Source organism: Bombina bombina, chromosome 7 (assembly GCF_027579735.1).
Source record: "Bombina bombina isolate aBomBom1 chromosome 7, aBomBom1.pri, whole genome shotgun sequence".
NCBI classification, from domain to species: Eukaryota; Metazoa; Chordata; class Amphibia; order Anura; family Bombinatoridae; genus Bombina; species Bombina bombina.
Genome location: NC_069505.1, coordinates 270,256,243 through 270,282,029, shown reverse-complemented (window position 1 = coordinate 270,282,029; position 25,787 = coordinate 270,256,243). Strand labels below are relative to the sequence as shown.

Sequence of the window (25,787 nt, the reverse complement as noted above, 5' to 3'; positions counted from 1 at the left end):
CCCAAATGCCACCAAAATACAGTAGTGTGTATTTTATTAAAAAATAACAATGGTAGCATTTTTATTCTTTAATAAAATAACTGCACAAGGTAGATTTGGGGGGCTAAAGTTAGCGGGTGTAGGGTGTTGGAAAAAAAATGGCACTGAAAAGTGCTGTTACATTGCTGTCTATGGGAACTGCGTGTTCCCTGTAAATATATATGTAAATACTTATATACTTATGTGTTAATATATGTATATACACATATTAACACAAATGTATATGTATTAGCATTATTATTCTTTATTTATAAAGCGCCAACAGATTCCACAGCGCTGCCCATGGGTACAAGGATAAAAAAGTACAATGGAGAAACAATACAATAAAAGACAAAATTTTACAGACACATACAGGGGGAACTTACAATCTAGATGGGTAGGAGAATGGGAAACAAGAGGTGGGGACTGCAAAGGTGAGAATGATATTAGTGAGGAGATAGATGAGGGCAGCTATTAGGTAAGTGAAATTAATTTGTTAATGAGCCGCAGAGAACTGCTTGCCCTAAGCGTAAACTGACGGTGATCAAACCAGCAGCATCAGTTGCACAGCTGGTTTGTGCTCTAGCAAATTAGAGTGTGTAATTTTATAACTATAATTGCCCCTAATTGCTGTTATTATGCTCAATATAAATGAGCCCCTGCACATATCAACCAATCACTGTGCACCTTGTATGAGTATCAGAGTTCTGCATTCCATGGCATGCACTTCAGCCACTCTGATGGGAGTGGAAAAAGTTAAAATACAGAAAATCTGCGAGGAGGGTTCCTTGCATCACATCTTGTGGTCTTGCCCTAGGTTACAAACCTTTTGGTCAGATGTGTTTCCCGAAATATCTAATATACTTTCCATACAAATCCCAAAAGTCCCCGAGACCCTCTTATTGTGTTCATTACCGAAAACGAATAGCCTGGCCCATAGGGCTCTACTTTTGATTATGTTGACTGCCGCTAAAAAACGTATCCCAAAACACTGGAAGACTCAGATTGTCCCTACATCTCTAGACTGGAAAACACAGGTAACAGAACTTATTACATTGGAAAAATATCATTACCTTAAAATACACAACCTGGCAGCCCATGAGATGATCTTATCTATCTGGAATAGAACTATTTGACGGGGCCTGCCGAACCCAATACACACACTATGATCACTCCCCATCACTCCCCATACTACCTGAGTGCCTCTTGTTTTCCCCTCCTGCTCCCTTTTTTTTTTCTTTTTTTTTTTTTTCTCTTCCCTCTCTTACCCCCATACCTATCCATCTTTCTCTTTCTCTCACTCCTTTACTTTATTCTTAGCTACTTTGTTTGAAGATACTCTTGATGTCATGAATATATATTACTATATGCAGTTTCTTTTTAAGGACATCTATACATAATTTGTACATTCTCAGCTCTGTATGATAAGTTTTCATTTGACTTATGCATTATCGCATAGCAAACTCCAATTCTATGTCATACGTCTTTCTTATGTATTTGTTACTACATTTATTCTTTTATATTTCAATAAAGCTTTTTTGAAAATTTAAAAAAAAAAAAAAACAGAAAATCTGTCAAAATAAATAATGAAAGTGAATTGCAAAGGTGCTTAATTTTGCATAATTAAACAATTTATGAGGAATTACTTTTTAAATTTTATGTCCATTTAAGGCTATCGAATTTGTGAAAAGTCCAATAATTCTGTAAAAAAAAATCTGCTGGGAAAGAGTTTTTCAGTGGACTGACAGTAAAATACATGTACCCCCAGGTGGCATCTGCCCTAGGATTTGGGCAAAGATCTAAAGAAAACAAGTAGACTTTTATGGTCATATCTTAATCTATTAATCTATTATTAATTAATCTATTATTAATTAATATAATCTCAAAACCTGGTTAATTCTGAATAAAACTTTAAGCAATATCATCTTAAAGTGTCATGAAACCCAAACTTTTTCTTTCAAGATTTAAATAAAACATACCATTTTAAACAACTTTCCAATTTACATATATAATCAATTTTGCTTCGTTCTCTTGGTATCCTTTATGGAAGGAGCAGCAATGTATTACTGGGAGCTAGCTGAGCACATCAGTAAGCAAATGATAAGAGGTATATATGTGCAGCCACCAATCACCAGCTAGTTCCCAGCTCCTGAGCCTAGGTATGCTTTTCAACAAAAGATACCAAGAGAAAGAAGCAAATTAGATCACTGAAGTAAATTAGACAGTTGTTTAAAATGGTATGCTCTATCTGAATCATGAAAGAACATTTGGGGTTTTATGTCCCCTTAATTATTATTATTATTATTATCATTTATTTGTATAGCGCCGCCAAATTCCGTAGCGCTGGGTACAATGATGGGGGTATACAATGACAAAGATCTGTGATACAATACAAAACATAACAAGACTAAACAAATCTAGCACAGGAGGAAGAGGGCCCTGCTCCGGAGAGCTCACAGTCTATAGGTTTAGGGTGCAGAGACATAAGGTTGGGATAGCTTGTTACATCGGTTGTATTTGCAGCAGTGAGTCAGGCAGTTCATGTACATGTATTAGCTTGGTTCGGATGCGGGATGGAGGAGAGATGGTAAGCCTCTCTGAATAGGTGGGTTTTCAAGGATCTTCTGAAGCTATACAAGGTTGGAGACAGTCTGATGGAGCGGGGTAGAGAGTTCCAGAGGACAGGAGCAGCACGTGCGAAGTCTTGGAGGCGGGAGTGGGATGTAGAGATAACAGGAGTGTAGAGACGTAGGTCAGAGTTTGATCGAAGAGGACGGGATGGGGAGTATTTCACGATGAGAGAGGAGATATAGTTGGGAGTTAGACTGTTGAGTGCTTTGTAGGTTAGGGCTAATACTTTAAATTGTATTCTGGAGTGTATGGGGAGCCAGTGTAGAGACTGGCAGAGCGGAGCAGCTAATGTAGATCGGTGACTTAGGTGGATGAGTCTAGCAGAAGCATTCATAATAGATTGGAGGGAGGAGAGGCGGTGTTTTGGAAGGCCATTTAAGAGTAGATTGCAATAATCAATGCGTGACAGGATGAGGGAATGAATAAGTATTTTTGTAGTATTTTGAGTAAGGAAGGGACGAATTCTGGAAATGTTGCGTAGGTGTGACCGGCAGGATTTGGTAAGCGTTTGTATATGTGGGTTGAATATGAGTTCTGAGTCTAGTGTGACCCCAAGGCAGCGGACCTGGGGTGAGGTGTTGAGAATAGAGTCTCCAACCATCAGAGAAATGTCAGGTGTCGGATGTCTCGAAGAGGGGGGAATAAGAAGCAGCTCAGTTTTGGACAGATTGAGTTGGAGGTAGTGTGAAGACATCCAAGAGAAAATTGCAGAGAGGCAGTCAGAAATCTGGTTGAGTAAAGAGGGAGAGATATCAGGAGAGGAAAGATAGATTTGGGTATCATCAGCATATAGGTGGTACTGGAATCCAAAGGAGGCTATAAGTTTTCCAAGGCAGGATGTATAAAGAGAGAAAAGCAAGGGACCCAAGACAGAGCCTTGCGGTACTCCAACTGAGAGAGGCATAGGATCACAAGATATGTTGTTAAAGGAAACTGAAAACGAGCGGTTTGAAAGATATGATGCAAACTTACCTTTTCTCCTAATTTGTAGTTTAGTGGAGACAGCAATTTAATATCCTTGATGTTGACTTTGGGTGCATCTTCCTCGGGCAGAGTAGGAGACATCTTCTTTTTGCTTTGAATCTTGCTCTCGATCTCTTTAATAGCTTGCTCAGCTAGGTCTTTACTAAGAGGCTTTCCATGCCAGTTCTCCTTATCCTCAACACCTTTTATGGTAAAGAAGAAAAACTTAAAATTATGCTTACCAGATAATTTCCTTTCCTTCTGTATAAGGAGAGTCCACAGCTTCATTCATTAATTGTGGGAAATACAGAACCTTGCCACCAGGAGGAGGCAAAGACACCCTAGCCAAAGGCTTAAATATTCCCACTTCCCTCATATCCCAGTCATTCTGCCAAGGAAACAAGCAACAGTAGGATAAATATCAGGGTATAAATGATGTCAGAAGAACAAAACATATATTTAGGTCTGCCCATCGGAGAACACGGGCAGGGCCCGTGGACTCTCCTTATACAGAAGGAATGGAAATTATCTGGTAAGCATAATTTAAGTTTTCCTTCTTAATATAAGTAGAGTCCACGGCTTAATTCATTACTTGTAGGAAACATATACCCAAGCTTTAGAAGACACTGAATGATAACGGGAGGGCTAAACGAGAGGCGGACCCTAATCTGAGTGCACCACAGCCTGTAAGACCTTTCTCCCAAAAACTGCTTCAGCCGAAGCAAAAATGTCAAACTTGTAAAATTTCGAAAAAGTATGTAAGGAGGACCAGGTAGCCGCCTTACAAATCTGATCCCAAGAGGAAGCCACTGCTCTAGTTGAATGAGCCATAATCCTCTGAGCCAAGCGAATAATGCTCCTCAACCAAAATGATAAGGAAGTTGAAGAGGCCTTCTGGCCCTTACGCTTCCCAGAATAGACAACAAACAAAGAAGAAGTCTGTCTAAATTCCTTCGTAGTCTGAAGATAGAACTTCAAGGCATGAACAACATCCAAATTATGACATAACCTTTCCTTTGAGGAAGAAGGATTAGGACACAAGGAAGGAACCACAATCTCCTGATTGATGTTGCAGTCTGATACAACCCTAGGAAGAAAACCTACCCCGGTACGTAGGACAGCTTTATCGGCATGGAACACCAGGAAAGGAGGCTCACATTGCAAGGCAGCAATCTCAGATACTCTGTGCGCAGAAGCAATAGCCAGTAGGAAGATAACTTTCCAAGACAGTAACTTAATGTCAACCTCATGCATAGGCTCAAACGGAGTCTTCTGCAAAACATTAAGAACAAGATTCAAACTCCAAGGAGGAGCGCTAGATCTAAACACAGGTCTGATTCTAGTCACAGCCTGAACAAAGGACTGAACATCTGGAAACTCAGCGAGCCTCTTGTGCAGTAAAACAGATAGGGCTGAAATTTGTCCCTTAAGGGAACTAGCAGAAAGGCCCTTCTCCAGTCCATTATGGAGAAAAGACAGGATCCTGGCAACCTTGACTTTCTGCCAGGATAAACCATGCTCTTCACACCAGAATAAGTAGGTCCTCCTCACCTTATGATAGATGCGACGAGTAACTGGCTTATGAGCTTCAACGAGAGTATCAATAACCCTCTCAGAAAACCCTCTCTTGGCTAAGACTAAGCGTTCAATCTCCACGCGGAGAGACGATTCCCCCAGATAAAAGAATTGTTTGCTGAGACCCGGAATGTGGATAGCTGACAGCGAACAGCTGTGGGCCTCCGCCCACTCCAGAATCCGAGATACTTCCCTCATTACTAGGGAGCTTCTCGTTCCCCCCTGGTGGTTGATGTAGGCCACTGAGGTGATATTGTCTGATTGGAATCTGATAAATTGTGACGAACCCAGACGGGGCCAAGTCTTCAGAGCATTGAAGATTACCCGAAGTTCCAGAATATTGATCGGGAGGGAGTTTGCTGCTCCAGAAAGGCAAATCTTAGGAACTGGAAGTGTTCCCTCTGGATTGGAACATGAAGGTAAGCATCCTTCAGGTATATAGTGGTCATGTTTTGTCCCTCCTGAACTAAGGGAAGGATGGACCTTATCGTCTATCTTGAATGAGGGGATGTGCCGAAATTTGTTTAAGCACTTTAGGTCCAGAATCGGGCGAAAAGTTTCCTCCTTCTTTGGGACCATGAAAAGGTTTGAGTAGTATTCCAAGCCTCTTTCTGTTAAAGGAACCAGGACAGATCCCGTACACACCCCAGAAAGGCTGCCCTCTTTTCTGGTCTTGACGACAGATTTGAGATGAGGAATCTGCCCCTGGGTGGAAGAGACTTGAAACCTATCTTGTAACCCTGAGCAATGACCTCCAGGACCCATGGATCCTGCACATCCCTGAACCAAGTGTCTGAAAAGAGCGAAAGTCTGCCCCCTAGTGATCCTGAGAAGGACCGGGGGCGACCCATTCATGACGATTTAGCCTCAGTGGGCTTTTTGTTCTACTTGGACTTATTCCAGGACTGAGACGGCTTCCAAGTACTTTTGGGTTGCTCTGTCTTAGCGGAGGATTGCCGACGCTGGGATTTATCAGAACAAAAGGGCCGAAAACCAGAAGCTTGTCCCTTAGATCTGTTCTTTTTATCTTGCAGTAGGAAGGCCCCCAGTAACCTTGGAGATAATGGAATCCAGGCCTGCACCAAATAAAATCTTCCCCTTGAATGGGAGGGAAAGAAGTTTGGACTTAGAAGTCATATCCGCAGACCAAGAGTTCAACCCGAGCGCCCGGCGGGCCTGTACAGAGAAACCAGCAGTTTTAGCATTTAAGCGAATAATTTGTATATTCGCATTACAAATAAAGGAATTAGCGACCCTCAGGGCCTTAATTCTCTCCTGAATAACATAGAGGGGACCCTCCACCTCGATTAATTCCGATAAGGAGTCACACCAATGGGTAGCCGCTCCCGCAACCGCTGCGACAGCAGCCGCCGGTTGAAATAAATATCCTGAATGTTGAAAATCTTTCTTAACAGAGTTTCCAACTTCTTCTCCATGGGCTCTTTGAACGACGAGCTATCCTCAAGCGGGATAGTAGTGCGTTTATCAAGCGTGGAGATGGCGCCATCCACCTTGGGAATGGAACCCCACAGCTCCAATTGAGTGTCCGGGATGGGGAACAATTTGATAAAAGAGAACGAGGGGGCAAAGGAAGTTCCAATCCTTTCCCATTCATTGTTAATAATATTCGCCATTTTTACAGGAACAGGGAACGTTTGTGGTACTACCCTGTCTTTGTAAACCTTGTCTAATTTCAGAATTAAAGGTTTGTCAGGTAGCTTTGCCTCTGGAACCTCTAATGTAGCCAAAACTTCCTTTAAAAGAAAGCGCAAATGCTCCATCCTAAATCTAAAGTCTGGTTCCTCCGCAACCGGAGGCTTAGAGGCAGCCGATTTCGACCCAGAAAGCTCATACTCTGAAGTATCAGATCAAACTTCATCATCGGATAACCTCCTATCAGTCAAAGCCAATAAACTGGATGATGTCCCCTGGGAAGGATAGCAATATTTAGCCTTTCAATTATGCTTAGCATGGTGAGGCAAAGCACTAATGGTCGCAGTCACCGCTGTTTGTGACTGCGCAGTGAAGTCTGGAGGTAAAAGGCCCCCTCCAGATGGAGGGTTAGGAGTGCTACGGGAAGCTGCATGTGTATTAGGAGATAATTGTAGGGTATGCACCTCGCCGGACGGAGACTCCTCAGAAGTGAAGGCTCAGTGGTATCAAACATATTAACTTTCTTTGATAAAATTACCTTTTCCAGGCATGTGGAACATAATTGAGAGGGCGGGAATACCTCGGCCTCCTCACATTATAAACAGGCATTAGCTTTAGGTATAGAGGGAGTACCCTCTAATACATCAGAATCCTCCATAGCTTGCACTATGTCAGTGGACTATGAGCAATAACGGTCTTTTATAATTAATTTTAATTATATAATAAAAAACGGCACCTTTATACCCCAATGGCTGGGGCACTCACCACCTCCTATGACCCAGGCAAAAACAGAAAGATCTATCCTCTCTGGTAACCAGCTCGGTCAGAACAGGAAATGAAACCGCGACCACATCCGGTCACATTGTGCGCAATACAGGACCGCCTCTGCTCAGAGGAAAAGCGCGCCAAGCTAATAAGCTGCGCAGCTCTTAAAAGTGAAAGTAAAACCTGTATGATCCAACATCAGCCAATGAGCCCAAAAAAACATCCCACACAACGCAGCATAAATCAAATAAATATTGGAGTTTAATCCCCACTGTTCAATAGTCTCCCTCAGGAGATATTAACCATTGATTCCATACAGATAAAAGGAGTCACACTGTGACCCTGTCTTCTAGAGATATCACATGTATAAAAAATGAAACGATCTTACTGGAATCTATGCCGTGTAACAGAAACACGGCCTCTCTAGTGTGACAGTCTTGTAGCATCGCTCCTGACATGGGCTTGAGTGATGAAAGCAGGCAGTGAAACTCGTCAACACTGATTGCTTAGGAGCTGTTAATCTGAGTCTGGATGGGTTCCCAGAAAGACTCTCCCTGCATCTCCAGACCCTAACTTTCGTCAATGCTCTCACTGAGAGGCTGACAAGACTACTTAAAACTCCAGTCCCATTCCGAATGTTAGACACCTTTCATAAGGAACTACTCAGAATTTTCTGACACTTCTCTACCAAACTCCTGTGATGAAAGGCAAAGAATGACTGAGATATGAGGGAAGTGGGAGGAGTATTTAAGCCTTTGGCTGGGGTGTCTTTGCCTCCTCCTGGTGGCCAGGTTCTGTATTTCCCACAAGTAATGAATGAAGCCGGGGACTCGCCTTATATTAAGAAGGAAAAATAAATACAACGATCCACAAAATGTATCAACTACAACTGTTATAACTTTTCGTCAGACAGGTGATGATAATTCAGATATATTGTACAATTTTAAACAACTTTTCAATTTACTTCTATTAAAAAAAAATGCTTCATTCTCTTGGTATCCTTTGTTGAATGGGCAGCAATGTACAACAAAGGATACAAAGAGAACAAAACAAATTAGATAAGAGAAAGAAATTGGAAATGATTTCATTTAAAATTGCTTGCTCTATCTGCATCACGAAAGAGAAAAAATGTGTTTCATGTCCCTTTAAAAGCTGTAAATCCCTTTTGCCATAATATGTTATTTATTTTATTTACAAAGAAATCAAATACTATTTTGAACTGGTGTCTTCCTGTTGCTAAATGCATAACAAATAAAGATCCATGATTGTGCATTACAATAAGCAAAATAGGCATTTCTGAAATATACATCAGATTGCAATAATGCGTCTAGTAAAATTATTATTTTGTGATGCAAAAGGTCAAAGATGTTTAATAAAAACAGATCCAGAATGTTAGCGACATTTTAGATGGAGTTTAATTTATCAGTTGAAATGAAGATGCGCTGTAATTTACTTTTTAAAAAAAGATATGAAATTCAAATACCCTGTGCTACGCCACCCACTTCCAAAGTCAATTTTTCTGTTAGCTAAAGGTTTAAACTTTTCTCCAATCAGCGCTCTTCCCTTAAGGCACTTTTGTTGTAGCTAGAGCACTGATTAGAGAACAATTCAGAGCGCTAGCTCACAGAAAAAGTGACTTTAGATGTGGGCGGCGGAGCGCAAGGTATTTTAATTTCATATCTAAAATATCGCTAACATTCCAGATCTGTTTTTATAAAAGGGGAGAGTTTACCATCACTTTAATTAGAAAGAATTAGTAGTCCCCAAAAATGTAATTACATAAATCTCCTTGAAGGCAAAGTAACCATATTCCTGTGAATATTTCAACATATCATGTTTATACATTAATTAAACTTTAAGGTTAATTAAATGTATAAAATATTATATATGCAATACTATGCAACGTAAGGGACAGTAATGTGCCCTCTCATCTCATAAGTAACTCCACGTGCATGAGCACAATGTTATCTATATGACACACATGAACTAATGCCCTCTAGCTGTGACAAACTGTCAAATGCATTCAGATAAGGGGCGGGTCTTCAAGGGCTTAGAAATTAGCATATGAGCCTCCTAGGTTTAGCTTTCAACTAAGAATACTAACGGCTAGATTTAGAGTTTTGTCGGTAAGGACCCGCGTACCTAACGCCGGCTTTTTTCTGGCCGCACCATAAAAATAACTCTGGTATTGAGAGCCCACAAAAAGGCTGCGTTAGGCTCCAAAAAAGGAGCGTAGAGCATTTTTAACGCAGCTTCAACTCTCGATACCAGAGTTGCTTACGCAAGCGGCCAGCCTCAAAAACGTGCTCGTGCACGATTCCCCCATAGGAAACAATGGGGCTGTTTGAGCTGAAAAAAAACCTAACACCTGCAAAAAAGCCGCGTTCAGCTCCTAACGCAGCCCCATTGTTTGCTATGGGGAAACTCTTCCTACGTCTGCACCTAACACCCTAACATGTACCCAGAGTCTAAACACCCCTACCCTTACACTTATTAACCCCTAATCTGCCGCCCCCGCTATCGCTGACCCCTGCATATTATTATTAACCCCTAATCTGCCGCTCCGTAAACCGCCGCTACTTACATTATCCCTATGTACCCCTAATCTGCTGCCCTAACATCGCCGACCCCTATATTATATTTATTAACCCCTAATCTGCCCCCCACAACGTCGCCTCCACCTGCCTACACTTATTAACCCCTAATCTGCCGACCGGAGCCCACCGCTACTATAATAAATGTATTAACCCCTAAAGCTAAGTCTAACCCTAACACTAACACCCCCCCTAACTTAAATATAATTTAAATCTAACGAAATTAATTAACTCTTATTAAATAACTTATTCCTATTTAAAGCTAAATACTTACCTGTAAAATAAATCCTAATATAGCTACAATAACATAATTTATGCTTACCTGATAAATTCCTTTCTTCTGTAGTGTGATCAGTCCACGGGTCATCATTACTTCTGGGATATTACTCCTCCCCAACAGGAAGTGCAAGAGGATTCACCCAGCAGAGTTGCATATAGCCCCTCCCCTCTACGTCACCCCCAGTCATTCGACCAAGGACCAACGAGAAAGGAGGAACCAAGGGTGTAGTGGTGACTGGAGTATAATTTAAAAATAATTACCTGCCTTAAAAAACAGGGCGGGCCGTGGACTGATCACACTACAGAAGAAAGGAATTTATCAGGTAAGCATAAATTATGTTTTCTTCTGTTAAGTGTGATCAGTCCACGGGTCATCATTACTTCTGGGATACCAATACCAAAGCAAAAGTACACGGATGACGGGAGGGATAGGCAGGCTCTTTTATACAGAAGGAACCACTGCCTGAAGAACCTTTCTCCCAAAAATAGCCTCCGAGGAAGCAAATGTGTCAAATTTGTAAAATTTGGAAAAAGTATGAAGCGAAGACCAAGTTGCAGCCTTGCAAATCTGTTCAACAGAGGCCTCATTCTTAAAGGCCCAAGTGGAAGCCACAGCTCTAGTGGAATGAGCTGTAATTCTTTCAGGAGGTTGCTGTCCAGCAGTCTCATAGGCTAAACGTATTATGCTACGAAGCCAAAAAGAGAGAGAGTTAGCAGAAGCTTTTTGACCTCTCCTCTGACCAGAGTAAACGACAAACAGGGAAGACGTCTGTCGAAATTCTTTAGTTGCCTGTAAGTAAAATTTTAGGGCACGAACTACATCCAGATTGTGCAGAAGACGTTCCTTCTTTGAAGAAGGATTTGGACACAAAGATGGAACAACAATCTCCTGATTGATATTCCTGTTAGTGACTACCTTGGGTAAGAACCCAGGTTTAGTACGCAGAACTACCTTATCCGAATGAAAAATCAAATAAGGAGAATCACAATGTAAGGCTGATAATTCAGAGACTCTTCGAGCCGATGAAATAGCCATTAAAAATAGAACTTTCCAGGATAACAACTTTATATCAATGGAATGGAGGGGTTCAAACGGAACGCCCTGTAAAACGTTAAGAACAAGATTTAAACTCCATGGTGGAGCAACAGTCTTAAACACAGGCTTAATCCTCGCTAAAGCCTGACAAAAAGCCTGAACGTCTGGCACTTCTGACAGACGTTTGTGTAACAGAATAGACAGAGCTGAGATCTGTCCCTTTAATGAACTAGCAGATAAACCCTTTTCTAAACCTTCTTGTAGAAAAGACAATATCCTAGGAATCCTAACCTTACTCCAAGAGTAACCTTTGGATTCACACCAATATAGGTATTTACGCCATATTTTATGGTAAATCTTTCTGGTAACAGGCTTCCTGGCCTGTATTAAGGTGTCAATAACTGACTCAGAAAACCCACGTCTTGATAAAATCAAACGTTCAATTTCCAAGCAGTCAGCTTCAGAGAAGTTAGATTTTGATGTTTGAAAGGACCCTGTATCAGGAGGTCCTGTTTCAGAGGTAGAGACCAAGGTGGACAGGATGACATGTCCACCAGGTCTGCATACCAAGTCCTGCGTGGCCATGCAGGTGCTATCAGAATCACTGATGCTCTCTCCTGTTTGATTCTGGCAATCAATCGAGGAAGCATCGGGAAGGGTGGAAACACATAAGCCATCCTGAAGTCCCAAGGTGCCGTCAGGGCACCTATTAGGACTGCTCCTGGATCCCTGGATCTGGACCCGTACCGAGGAAGCTTGGCGTTCTGTCGAGACGCCATGAGATCCATCTCTGGCTTGCCCCAACGTCGAAGTATTTGGGCAAAGACCTCCGGATGAAGTTCCCATTCCCCCGGATGAAAAGTCTGACGACTTAAGAAATCCGCCTCCCAATTCTCCACTCCCGGGATGTGGATTGCTGACAGGTGGCAAGAGTGAGACTCTGCCCAGCGAATTATCTTTGATACTTCCATCATTGCTAGGGAGCTCCTTGTCCCTCCCTGATGGTTGATGTAAGCTACAGTCGTGATGTTGTCCGACTGAAACCTGATGAACCCCAGAGTTGTCAACTGGGGCCAAGCCAGGAGGGCATTGAGAACTGCTCTCAATTCCAGAATGTTTATTGGCAGGAGACTCTCCTCCTGACTCCATTGTCCCTGAGCCTTCAGAGAATTCCAGACGGCACCCCAACCTAGAAGGCTGGCGTCTGTTGTTACAATTGTCCAGTCTGGTCTGCTGAATGGCATCCCCCTGGACAGATGTGGCCGAGAAAGCCACCATAGAAGAGAATTTCTGGTCTCTTGATCCAGATTCAGAGAAGGGGACAAGTCTGAGTAATCCCCATTCCACTGACTTAGCATGCACAATTGCAGTGGTCTGAGGTGTAAGCGAGCAAATGGCACTATGTCCATTGCTGCTACCATTAGGCCGATTACCTCCATGCATTGAGCCACCGATGGGTGTTGAATGGAATGAAGGTTGCGGCAAGCACTTTGAAGTCTTGTTAACCTGTCTTCTGTCAGGTAAATCTTCATTTCTACAGAATCTATAAGAGTCCCCAGGAAGGGAATTCTTGTAAGTGGAACAAGTGAACTTTTCTTTTCGTTCACCTTCCATCCATGTGACCTTAGAAATGCCAGTACTAACTCTGTATGAGACTTGGCAGTTTGAAAGCTTGAAGCTTGTATCAGAATGTCGTCTAGGTAAGGAGCTACCGAAATTCCCCGCGGTCTTAGTACCGCCAGAAGAGCACCTAGAACCTTTGTGAAGATTCTTGGCGCTGTAGCCAATCCGAATGGAAGAGCCACAAACTGGTAATGCCTGTCTAGAAAGGCAAACCTTAGATACCGGTAATGATCTTTGTGAATCGGTATGTGAAGGTAAGCGTCCTTTAAGTCCACTGTGGTCATGTAGTGACCTTCTTGGATCATGGGTAAAATTGTCCGGATAGTCTCCATTTTGAATGATGGAACTCTTAGGAATTTGTTTAGGATCTTTAAATCCAGTATTGGTCTGAAAGTTCCCTCTTTTTTGGGAACCACAAACAGATTTGAGTAAAACCCTTGTCCCTGTTCCGACCGTGGAACTGGATGGATTACTCCCATTAACAATAGTTCTTGTATGCAGCGTAGAAACGCTTCTTTCTTTGTTTGGTTTGTCGACAACCTTGACAGATGAAATCTCTCTCTTGGAGGAGAGTGTTTGAAGTCCAGAAGGTATCCCTGAGATATTATCTCTAGCGCCCAGGGATCCTGGACATCTCTTGCCCAAGCCTGGGCGAAGAGAGAAAGTCTGCCCCCCACTAGATCCGATCCCGGATCGGGGGCCCTCAATTCATGCTGTTTTAGTGGCAGCTGCAGGCTTCCTGGCCTGCTTGCCCTTGTTCCAGGACTGGTTAGGTCTCCAGCCTTGTCTGTAGCGAGCACCAGATCCTTCTTGTTTTGGAGTAGTGGAAGATGATGCTGCTCCTGCTTTGAAATTCCGAAAGGAACGAAAATTAGACTGTCTAGCCTTAGGTTTGGCTTTGTCTTGAGGTAGGGCGTGGCCCTTACCTCCTGTAATGTCAGCGATAATTTCTTTCAAACCAGGCCCAAATAAGGTCTGTCCCTTGAAAGGTATATTAAGTAATTTGGACTTAGAAGTTACATCAGCTGACCAGGATTTTAGCCACAGTGCTCTGCGCGCTTGAATGGCGAATCCGGAATTCTTAGCCGTAAGTTTAATTAAATGTACTACGGCTTCCGAAATGAATGAATTAGATAGCTTAAGTACTCTAAGCCTGTCTGAAATGTCGTCCAGCGTAGCTGAACCAAGATTCTCTTCTAGAGACTCAATCCAGAATGCCGCTGCAGCCGTGATCGGCGCAATGCATGCAAGGGGTTGCAATATAAAACCTTGTTGAACAAACATTTTCTTAAGGTAACCCTCTAATTTTTTATCCATTGGATCTGAAAAGGCACAGCTATCCTCTACCGGGATAGTGGTACGTTTAGCTAAAGTAGAAACTGCTCCCTCCACCTTAGGGACCGTTTGCCATAAATCCCGTGTGGTGGTGTCTATTGGAGACATCTTTCTAAATATTGGAGGGGGTGAGAACGGTACACCGGGTCTATCCCACTCCTTAGTAATAATTTCAGTTAGTCTTTTAGGTATAGGAAAAACGTCAGTACTTGTTGGTACAGCAAAATATTTATCCAACCTACACATTTTCTCGGGTATTGCAACTGTGTTACAATCATTCAGGGCCGCTAACACCTCCCCTAGTAAAACACGGAGGTTTTCCAGCTTAAATTTAAAATTTGAAATATCTGAATCCAATCTGTTTGGATCAGAACCGTCAGCCGCAGAATGAAGCTCTCCGTCCTCATGTTCTGCAAATTGTGACGCAGTATCTGACATGGCCCTAACATTATCAGCGCACTCTGTTCTCACTCCAGAGTGATCACGCTTGCCCCTTAGTTCTGGTAATTTAGCCAAAACCTCAGTCATAACAGTAGCCATATCTTGTAATGTTATTTGTAATGGCCGCCCAGATGTACTTGGCGTCGCCATATCGCGCACGTCCCGAGCGGGAGATGCAGGTACTGTCACGTGAGGCGAGTTAGTCGGCATAACTCTCCCCTCGTTGTTTGGTGAAATTTGTTCAATTTGTACAGATTGACTTTTATTTAATGTAGCATCAATACAGTTAGTACATAAATTTCTATTGGGCTCCACCTTGGCTTTAGTACAAATAGTACAGGTCTCATCTTCTGAATCAGACATGTTTAACAAACTAGCAAATAAACTTGCAATTTGGAAATACTAAACAAGTAAAATACAATGAAAAAAAACGAACTGTGCTTGAAAAGCACTGAATATATATAACAGAAGAAATCAATCAGCTTTGTAAAACAAAATGCAACTTAGTAAAGGCTTGTACCCAGTAGCAAGAATAACTAACCCTGAGGCATAAAAAAGTTAAAGAATAAACGTTTTTTTATCACAGTCAACTACAATCTTACAGCTCTGTTAGATTACTTCCCTCAAATTAGCTTTGAAGATCCCTGGGTTCTGTAGAGATAAACCGGAACATGCAGGAAAAAACAATGAGCTTTTGACTGAAATTTTTGATGCGTAGCAAAAGCGCCAAAAAAGGTCCCACCCCCTCACACACAACAGTGAGAGAGATTAAAAACTGTCATAATTAGATCCAGCAACTGCCAAGTGGAAAAATAGTGCCCAAACATTTTATTCACCCAGTACCTCAGAAAATGAAAACGATTTTACATTCCAGCAAAAACGTTTAACATAATTAAGAATTATTAAAAAGCCTGTTGTATTTCTATTAGGCTAAAATCTTATATACACAGTGTAATTCCAGTGAAGTACCATTCCCCAGAATACTAAAATGTAAATTATACATACATGATATAATGTCGGTATGGCAGGATTTTCTCAGCAATTCCATTGTTAGAAAATAAAAACTGCTACATACCTTTTTGCAGAATAAACTGCCCGCTGTCCCCTGATCTGAAGTTTACCTCTCCTCAGATGGCCGAGAAACAGCAATATGATCTTAACAACTCCGGCTAAAATCATAGTAAAAACTCTGATAGATTCTTCTTCAAACTCTACCAGAGAAGGAATAACACACTCCGGTGCTATTAAAAAATAACAAACTTTTGATTGAAGAAATAAACTAAATAAAATCACCATAGTCCTCTCACACATCCTATCTAGTCGTTGGGTGCAAGAGAATGACTGGGGGTGACGTAGAGGGGAGGGGCTATATGCAACTCTGCTGGGTGAATCCTCTTGCACTTCCTGTTGGGGAGGAGTAATATCCCAGAAGTAATGATGACCCGTGGACTGATCACACTTAACAGAAGAAATAAATTATAATTATATTGTAGCTATTTTAGGATTAATATTTATTTTACAGGCAACTTTGTAATTATTTTAACCAGGTACAATAGCTATTAAATAGTTAAGAACTATTTAATAGTTACCTAGTTAAAATAATAACAAAATCACCTGTAAAATAAATCCTAACCTAAGTTCTAATTAAACCTAACACTACACTATCAATAAATTAATTAAATAAAATACCTACAATTATCTACAATTAAACCTAACACTACACTATCAATACATTAATTAAATAAAATACCTACAAATAACTAAAATTACATAAACTAACTAAAGTACAAAAAATAAGACCCCCAAAATAAAAAATGCCCTACCTTATTCTAAATTAATAAAGTTCAAAGCTCTTTTACCTTACCAGCCCTGAACAGGGCCCTTTGCGGGGCATGCCCCAAGAAGTTCATCTCTTTTGCCTGTAAAAAAAAAAACATACAATACCCCCCCCCCCCCAACATTACAACCCACCACCCACATACCCCTAATCTAACCCAAACCCCCCTTAAATAAACCTAACATTAAGTCCCTGAAGATCTTCCTACCTTGTCTTCACCTCACCAGGTATCACCGATCCGTCCTGGCTCCAAAATCTTCATCCAACCCAAGCGGGGGCTGGCGATCCATCATCCGGTGGCTGAAGAGGTCCAGAAGAGGCTCCAAAGTCTTCATCCTATCCGGGAAGAAGAGGCGATCCGGACCGGCAACCATCTTGATCCAAGCGGCATCTTCTATCTTCATCCGATGACGACCGGCTCCATCCTGAAGACCTCCGACGCGGAACATCCATCCTGCCCGACGACTTCCCGACGAATGACGGTTCCTTTAAATGATGTCATCCAAGATGGCGTCCCTCGAATTCCGATTGGCTGATAGGATTCTATCAGCCAATCGGAATTAAGGTAGGAATATTCTGATTGGCTGATGGAATCAGCCAATCAGAATCAAGTTCAATCCGATTGGCTGATCCAATCAGCCAATCAGATTGAGCTCGCATTCTATTGGCTGATCGGAACAGCCAATAGAATGTGAGCTCAATCTGATTGGATCAGCCAATCGGATTGAACTTGATTCTGATTGGCTGATTCCATCAGCCAATCAGAATATTCCTACCTTAATTCCGATTGGCTGATAGAATCCTATCAGCCAATCCGAATTCGAGGGACGCCATCTTGGATGACTTCCCTTAAAGGAACCGTCATTCGTCGGAAGAAGAGGACGGATCCGCGCTGGAGGTCTTCAGGATGGAGCCGGTCCTCATCGGATGAAGATAGAAGATGCCGCTTGGAAGATGATGGTTGCTGGTCCGGATCTACTCTTCTTCCCGGATAGGATGAAGACTTTGGAGCCTCTTCTGGACCTCTTCAGCCACCGGATGATGGATCGCCAGCCCCCGCTTGGGTTGGATGAAGATTTTGGAGCCAGGACGGATCGGTGATACCTGGTGAGGTGAAGACAAGGTAGGAAGATCTTCAGGGGCTTAGTGTTAGGTTTATTTAAGGGGGGTTTGGGTTAGATTAGGGGTATGTGGGTGGTGGGTTGTAATGTTGGGGGGGGGGTATTGTATGTTTTTTTTTACAGGCAAAAGAGCTGAACTTCTTGGGGCATGCCCCGCAAAGGGCCCTGTTCAGGGCTGGTAAGGTAAAAGAGCTTTGAACTTTATTAATTTAGAATAGGGTAGGGCATTTTTTATTTTGGGGGTCTTTGTTATTTTATTAGGGGGCATAGAGTAGGTGTAATTAGTTTAAAATTGTTGTAAGATTTTTCTTATGTTTGTAAATATTTTTTTATTTTTTGTAACTTAGTTCTTTTTTATTTTTTGTACTTTAGTTAGTTTATTTCATTTTAGCTATTTGTAGATATTGTATTTAATTAATGTATTGCTAGTGTAGTGTTAGGTTTAATTAGAACTTAGGTTAGGATTTATTTTACAGGTGATTTTGTTATTATTTTAACTAGGTAAATATTAAATAGTTCTTAACTATTTAATAGCTATTGTACCTGGTTAAAATAATTACAAAGTTGCCTGTAAAATAAATATTAATCCTAAAATAGCTACAATGTAATTATAATTTATATTGTAGCTATATTAGGGTTTATTTTACAGGTAAGTATTTAGCTTTAAATAGGAATAATTTATTTAATAAGATTTCATTTATTTCGTTAGATTAAAATTATATTTAATTTAGGGGGGTGTTAGGGTTAGGGTTAGACTTAGCTTTAGGGGTTAATACATTTATTATAGTAGCGGTGAGCTCCGGTCGGCAGATTAGGGGTTAATAAGTGTAGGCAGGTGGAGGGAACGTTGAGGGGGGCAGATTAGGGGTTAATAAATATAATATAGGGGTCGGCGGTGTTAGGGGCAGCAGATTAGGGGTACATAGCTATAATGTAGGTGGCGGCGCTTTGCGGTCGGCAGATTAGGGGTTAATTATTGTAGGTAGCTGGCGGCGACGTTGTGGGGGGCAAATTAGGGGTTAATAAATATAATACAGGGGTCGGCGGTGTTAGGGGCAGCAGATTAGGGGTACATAAGTATAACGTAGGTGGCGGTCGGCAGATTAGGGGTTAAAAAAATTTAATCGAGTGGCGGCGATGTGGGGGGACCTCGGTTTAGGGGTACATAGGTAGTTTGTGGGTGTTAGTGTACTTTAGAGTACAGTAGTTAAGAGCTTTATGAACCGGCGTTAGCCCAAAAAGCTCTTAACTCCTGACTTTTTTCTGCGGCTGGAGTTTTGTCGTTAGAGCTCTAACGCTCACTTCAGCCACGACTCTAAATACCGGAGTTAGAAAGATCCCATTGAAAAGATAGGATACGTAATTTACGTAAGGGGATCTGTGGTATGGAAAAGTCGCGGCTGAAAAGTGAGCGTTAGACCCTTTTTTGAGTGACTCCAAATACCGGCGGTAGCCTAAAACCAGCGTTAGGAGCCTCTAACGCTGGTTTTCACGGCTACCGCCAAACTCTAAATCTAGGCCTAAGAGAATAAAAGTAAATTGGAAAGCTGTTTAAAACAACATGCCCTATCTGAATCATGAAAGTTTTATTTTGACTAGACTGTCCATTTAAATGCAGCCTTGATACCAGCATGCTGCAATGGATAAAATATTTTTTTTTAATCATTTTATTTATAAAAATGTGATTCTTTTTTTTTTTTTTTTAATTATAGTTTTTTATATATATAATATATAATTTTCTGCTCTAGGCGATAATAGGGTTAAATATAAAGTGTCAAAGTAGCTCTAAGTAAATACCCTGGGATGCCTACATTTTACAAATATATACTTTTGTGTAACAGTTTTGAATTCTGTTACCGCTATTTAGCTTAGTTTAATTTGGACTTTACTGTCCCTTTAAAAATTTGCTCATTACAGCTTAGTGTCCCTTTAAAAGTTTAAAGACTTCATCTAGTTTTTTTTCATCTAGTGGGGAGGAAATCATCTCATTTACCTGGAATGCCTTTGCCCTTGAAAGTCTTGGCAATGATCGCAGTTGGTTTGTTCCTGATGACAGAGAAAGCCTTACATAGCTCCTCTACACTGTGCCCATCAACAACAATCGCATGCCAGCTGAAAGATAAACAGAGGAAATCATGCATTTAACGTGCTATATCTAATATTAATATTATTAGCTATTTGTAGAGCGCCAACAGATTCCGCAGCGCTAATAGAACCCACAGCCCGAGCAAGGCAGATGATTAGGTCAGAACAAAGGGGGAAAAAAAAAAAAGATACCCTTATTACCCATTACCCAGTTTTGCATAACCAACACAGTTATATTAATAAACGTTTTACCTTTGTGATTACAATTTTATCTATATGACTTACATGAACTAGCACTCTCCTGTTGTGAAAAGCAGATAAAAAGCATGTGATTAGAGGCTGTCTGTAGTGGCTTAGAAACAGGCAGACATTTAGAGGTTTAAAGGTATAAAGTATATTAATATTACAATGTTGGTTGTGCAAAGCTGGAGAATGGGTAGTAAAGGCGTTAGCTATCTTTTTAAACAATACATTTTTGTGATGACTGTTCCTTTAAATAAAGTCACACAGAACATTGAAATTTGTTCAGTGCACCATGTAAATTCCGTAACAAAAAAAATTAATCCACAAACTCCATATTTCAATGTTACATACTGAAATGCGTTCACAACAGACGCCACATACCAAAATATAACGTGGCACATACATCAGGAGGGAGAGAGCATATTGTCACTTGCAATCAATAAAAAAAATTGACAACCAATTTGCAAAATACAGTGACAGAAGGGTGTTACAAACTTTTAAATGTTTCTGTAAATCAAACTAGTACCTCATATTTGTCAGTTTTGTGGTATGGTTAAGGGGATACTAAACCCATTTTTTTTTCTTTCATGATTCAGATAGAGCATGCCATTTTAAGCAACTTTCTAATTTACTCCTATTTTAAACTTTTCTTCGTTCTCTTAATATCTTTATTTAAAAAGCAGGAATGTAAAGCTTAGGAGCCAGCCCATTTTTGGTTCAGAAACTGGGTTATGATTGCTTATTGGTTTGCTAAATACAGCCACCAATAAGCAAGCGCTATCCAGGGTTCTGAACCAAAAATGGGCTGGCTCCTAAGCTTTACATTCCTGCTTTTTAAATAAAGATAGCAAGAGAACGAAGAAAAACTGATAATAGGAGTAAATTAGAAGGTTGTTTAAAATTGCATGCTCTATCTTAATCATTAAAGAAAAAAACTGGGTTTAGTGTAAACCAAAAAGAGGAGGAGAGTAGGCTGCTCTGCCTTAAAATGCCCGGCCCTATTTTTGGTTCCAGTACATCCCTAGGCCATATTACATTTTACTCACACTTATGGTAAAATAAAATAGATTAAAATTAGATTTTAGATAAAAATTACATAGAAAATTAGGTTACTATTAATTAATTTAATGGGACACTGAACCCAATTTTTTTCTCTCGTAATTCAGATAGGACAGGCAATTTTAAGCAACTTTCTAATTTACTCCTATTATCAAATTTTCTTCATTCTCTTGCAATCTTTATTTGAAAAAGAAGGCATCTAAGCAAAGGAGACAGACAATTTTTGGTTCAGACTCTGGGCAGCACTTGTTTATTGGTGGGTGAATTTATCCACCAATCAGCAAGAACAACCCAGGTTGTTCACCAAATATGGGCTTACATTCTTGCTTTTCAAATAAAGATGCCAAGATTAAGAAGAAAATTTGATAATAGGAGTAAATTAGAAAGTTGCTTAAAATTTCATGCTCTATCAGAATCACAAAATAAAATATTTGGTTTCAGTGTCCCTTTAACTGTATATACTAAAATTTTGGTACAAATATACATGGTTTTAATTTATTTTAAAGGGACACTGAACCCAATTTTTTTCTTTCGTGATTCAGATAAAGCATGACATTTTAAGCAAGTTTCTAGTTTACTCCTATTATCATTTTTTCTTCGCTCTCTTGCTATCTTTATTTGAAAAAGAAGGCATCTAAGCTTTTTTTTGTTCAGTACTATGGACAGCACTTTTTATTGGTGGATTTATCCACCAATCAGAAAGGACAACCCAGGTTGTTCACCAAAAATGGGCCGGCATCTAAACTTACATTTTTGCATTTCAAATAAAGATACCAAGAGAATGAAGAAAATTTGATAATAGGAGTAAATTAGAAAGTTGCTTAAAATTTCATGCTCTATCTGAATCACACACACACAAAAAAAAATTGGGTCCAGTGTCCCTTTAAGTACTAAGGAGTGCCACACAAAGTCGTTTTTGTGGTAACTAAATAAAACACAAAACCCACTAACATAAAATGAATATGAACAAAATATTAACTGCTGTGTTTGCAACAATGGTATATTGTTCCCACAGGGATGATATGATGGAAAACTCCAAATGTATCTTGTAGGATGTATTTGTTGCTATAGACACAGGGTTCATTCCAGTTGCCAATTTGTTTGACTTTTTACTGAGTTTTCTAGCAGCTTTTTACTGGCTTACATGATCAACCAAATTTAATAGCAGAATTACAAATGCAACGGAAAATGTTTCCCTGCAGTTTTTTTGTCTCTCTATTCAACAGACTTGAACTTTTCAACTCCTATTTTGGCCTCTTCGACCAGCAAGTCTTAGATGATTTTTTTGTTGTTGTTTTTTTTCCCCCCACGTTAGCAAATACAATTATTTGCTGGTTTAATAAAAAGGAGATAGAGAGAGAGAGAGACGGACAAAGAGAGAGAGAGAGACGGACAAAGAGAGAGAGAGAGACGGACAAAGAGAGAGAGAGAGACGGACAAAGAGAGAGAGGGTCAGAGGAAGAGAGGAAGGGAGGAAGAGACAGAGGAAGGGAGGAAGAGACAGAGGAAGGGAGGAAGAGACAGAGGAAGGGAGGAAGAGACAGAGGAAGGGAGGAAGAGACAGAGGAAGGGAGGGAGGGTCAGAGGAAGGGAGGGAGGGTCAGAGGAAGGGAGGGAGGGTCAGAGGAAGGGAGGGAGGGTCAGAGGAAGGGAGGGAGGGTCAGAGGAAGGGAGGGAGGGTCAGAGGAAGGGAGGGAGGGTCAGAGGAAGAGACAGAGGAAGGGAGGAAGAGACAGAGGAAGAGACAGAGGAAGGGAGGAAGAGACAGAGGAAGAGACAGAGGAAGGGAGGGAGGGTCAGAGGAAGGGAGGGAGGGTCAGAGGAAGGGAGGGAGGGTCAGAGGAAGGGAGGGAGGGTCAGAGGAAGGGAGGGAGGGTCAGAGGAAGGGAGGGAGGGTCAGAGGAAGGGAGGGAGGGTCAGAGGAAGGGAGGGAGGGTCAGAGGAAGGGAGGGAGGGTCAGAGGAAGGGAGAGACAGAGGAAGGGAGAGACAGAGGAAGGGAGAGACAGAGGAAGGGAGAGACAGAGGAAGGGAGAGACAGAGGAAGGGAGAGACAGAGGAAGGGAGAGACAGAGGAAGGGAGAGACAGAGGAAGGGAGAGACAGAGGAAGGGAGGGAGGGAGGAAGGAAGGAAGAGACAGAGGAAGGGAGAGACAGAGGAAGGGAGGGAGAGAGGGACAGATGGAGGGAGAGACAGACAGACAGAGGAAGGTTACAATGTATGCACAAAATAGGAAAGCTTCATTCTTTAGAATAGTTTGCAGCAGAATTTAACTGGGGGCTGTTATCCATTCTGTAGCCACAGAAAAAAAAAACCTATAAATTATGCTTAGCAGATAATTTCATTTCCTTCTGTATAAGAAGAGTCCATGGCATCCTTCCTTACTGTTGGGAAATACGAACCTGGCCACCAGGAGGAGGCAAAGACACCCCAGCCAAAGGCTTAAATACTCCTCCCACTTCCCCATAACCCCAGTCATTCTGCCGAGAGAACAGGGAACAGTAGGAGACATATCAGAGTATAAATGGTGCCAGAAGAAACACAAAATTTTGAGGTACGCCCCAAGGAGAACACGGACGGGGTAAACATAATATATGTAATATAGATTTTACTTCTTAATGTAAGGAGAGTCCACGGCATCATTCCTTACTGTTGGGAAAATGATACCCAAGCTCTAGAGGACACTGAATGATAACGGGAGGGACAAAAAGAAAGGCGGACCCTAATCTGAAGGGACCACAGCCTGCAAAACTCTTCTCCCAAAAGCTGCTTCAGCTGAAGCAAAAATGCCAAATTTGTAAAATTTAGAAAAAGTATGTAAGGAGGACCAGGTCTTACAAATATGATCCATAGAGGCCTCATTTTTAAAGGCCCAAGAGGACGCCTCTGCTCTAGTAGAATGAGCCGCAATCCTCTGAGGAGGTTTATGTCCCGCTGTCTCATAAGCTAAGCGGATAACACTCCTTAAAGGGACAGTATACACTCATTTTCATATAACTGCATGTAATAGACACTACTATAAAGAATAAGATGCACAGATACTGATATAAAAATCCAGTACAAAATGGTTTAAAAACGTACTTAGAAGCTTTCAGTTTAGCTCTGTTGAAAAGGTAGCTGGAAATCCCACTGCAAGTGGGAAATAAGACACACCCCCCTCCCCCTTCTTTTGCATATGAAAAGACCCTTTACACAAACAGGAGCAAGCTGGAGAAGGTAGCTGACGGTATTCAAATAAAACTTTGGGGCTTGGTTAGGAGTCTGAAAATCAGAGCAATGTTCTTTAAAAATAAGCAAAATTATACATTTAAAAAAAAAAAAAAAACTTTATGGGCTTTATAAATAGATCATCTACAAAACATTTATGCAAAGAAAAAAATGAGTGTATAATGGCCCTTTAACTAAAAAGATAAGGAAGCCGAAGAGACCTTCTCTTCGAAGCTAGCTTGCAACATCTCTGGTCTGTCAGAAATATCCTCATGTCTATGGAGTCTATTATAGTACGCAGGAATTCCACCCTGGTGCTTGGTATAAGAGAACTCTTCTATTTTAAGTTTATCTTCCATCCATGAGATCGAAGGAGAGAGGAGAGATTCAGAATGGTCCTCTGCCAGACAAAAAGATGGTGCTTGTACCAGAATATCGTCCAAGTAGGGAGCTACTGCTATACCCTGGGTTCTGGCAATGGCTAGAAGAGCCCCCAGAACCTTCGTAAAAATTTGTGGTGCAGTAGCTAGTCCAAACAGAAGTGCAATGAACTGGAAGTGTTGGTCCAGGAACGCAAACCTTAGGAACCGGAAGTGGTCCTTGTAGATTGGAACGTGAAGGTACGCATTCTTCAGATCTATAGTGGTCATGTACTGTCCTTCCTGAACTAATCACTTTAGGTCCAGAACCGGGTTGGAAAGTTCCCTCCTTCTTTGGGACCGCAAAAAGGTTGGAATGGTATCCCAAACCTCTTTCTGCGATAGGCACCGGGACAATGACTCCTAAGGAGGACAGATCCCATACGCACTCCAGAAAGGCATTCCTCTTTTCTGATCTGAAAGACAGGCTTGAGAGAAGAAATTTGAAACCTATCTTGTATCCCTGATCTATGACCTCCAGGACCCATGGATTCTGCACGTCCCTTAACCAAGCATCTAAAAAGAGCGACAGTCTGCCCCCTACATGATCCAGAGCCGGATCGGGGGCCACCCCTTCATGCCGATTTAGTCTCGGCGGGCTTCTTGCTCTGCTTGGGCTTAGCTGAGGACTGGTGTCGTTTATCAGAACGAAAATTAGAAACTTGTCCCTTAGACTTGTTCTTTTTATCTTGCGGTAGGAAGGCACCCTTGCCCCCTGTAACCGTTGAGATAATGGAGTCCAGGCCTGGACCAAATAAAATCTTTCCCTTAAAAAGGGAGAGAAAGAAGTCTGGACTTAGAAGTCATATCCGCAGACCAGGACTTCAGCCAGAGAGCCCAGCGGGCCTGAACCGAAAAGCCAGAAGCTTTAGCATTTAAGCGAATAATCTGCAAGTTAGCATC

The 25,787-nt window shown here is 41.4% G+C and overlaps 1 protein-coding gene across 1 annotated transcript in view; it reads right to left on the bottom strand.

Annotated features, from left to right (window-relative positions):
• TKT (transketolase) overlaps nucleotides 1-25,787 on the bottom strand; it is a 106,287-nt gene that overhangs the window by 36,897 nt on the left and 43,603 nt on the right. The window contains exons 6-7 of the mRNA XM_053720747.1: nucleotides 19,865-19,983; nucleotides 3,622-3,815 (exon numbers count right to left, since the gene is read on the bottom strand). Of these exons, the coding sequence (XP_053576722.1) occupies nucleotides 3,622-3,815; nucleotides 19,865-19,983 (313 nt within the window). The remainder of the gene's footprint in view (nucleotides 1-3,621; nucleotides 3,816-19,864; nucleotides 19,984-25,787) is intronic.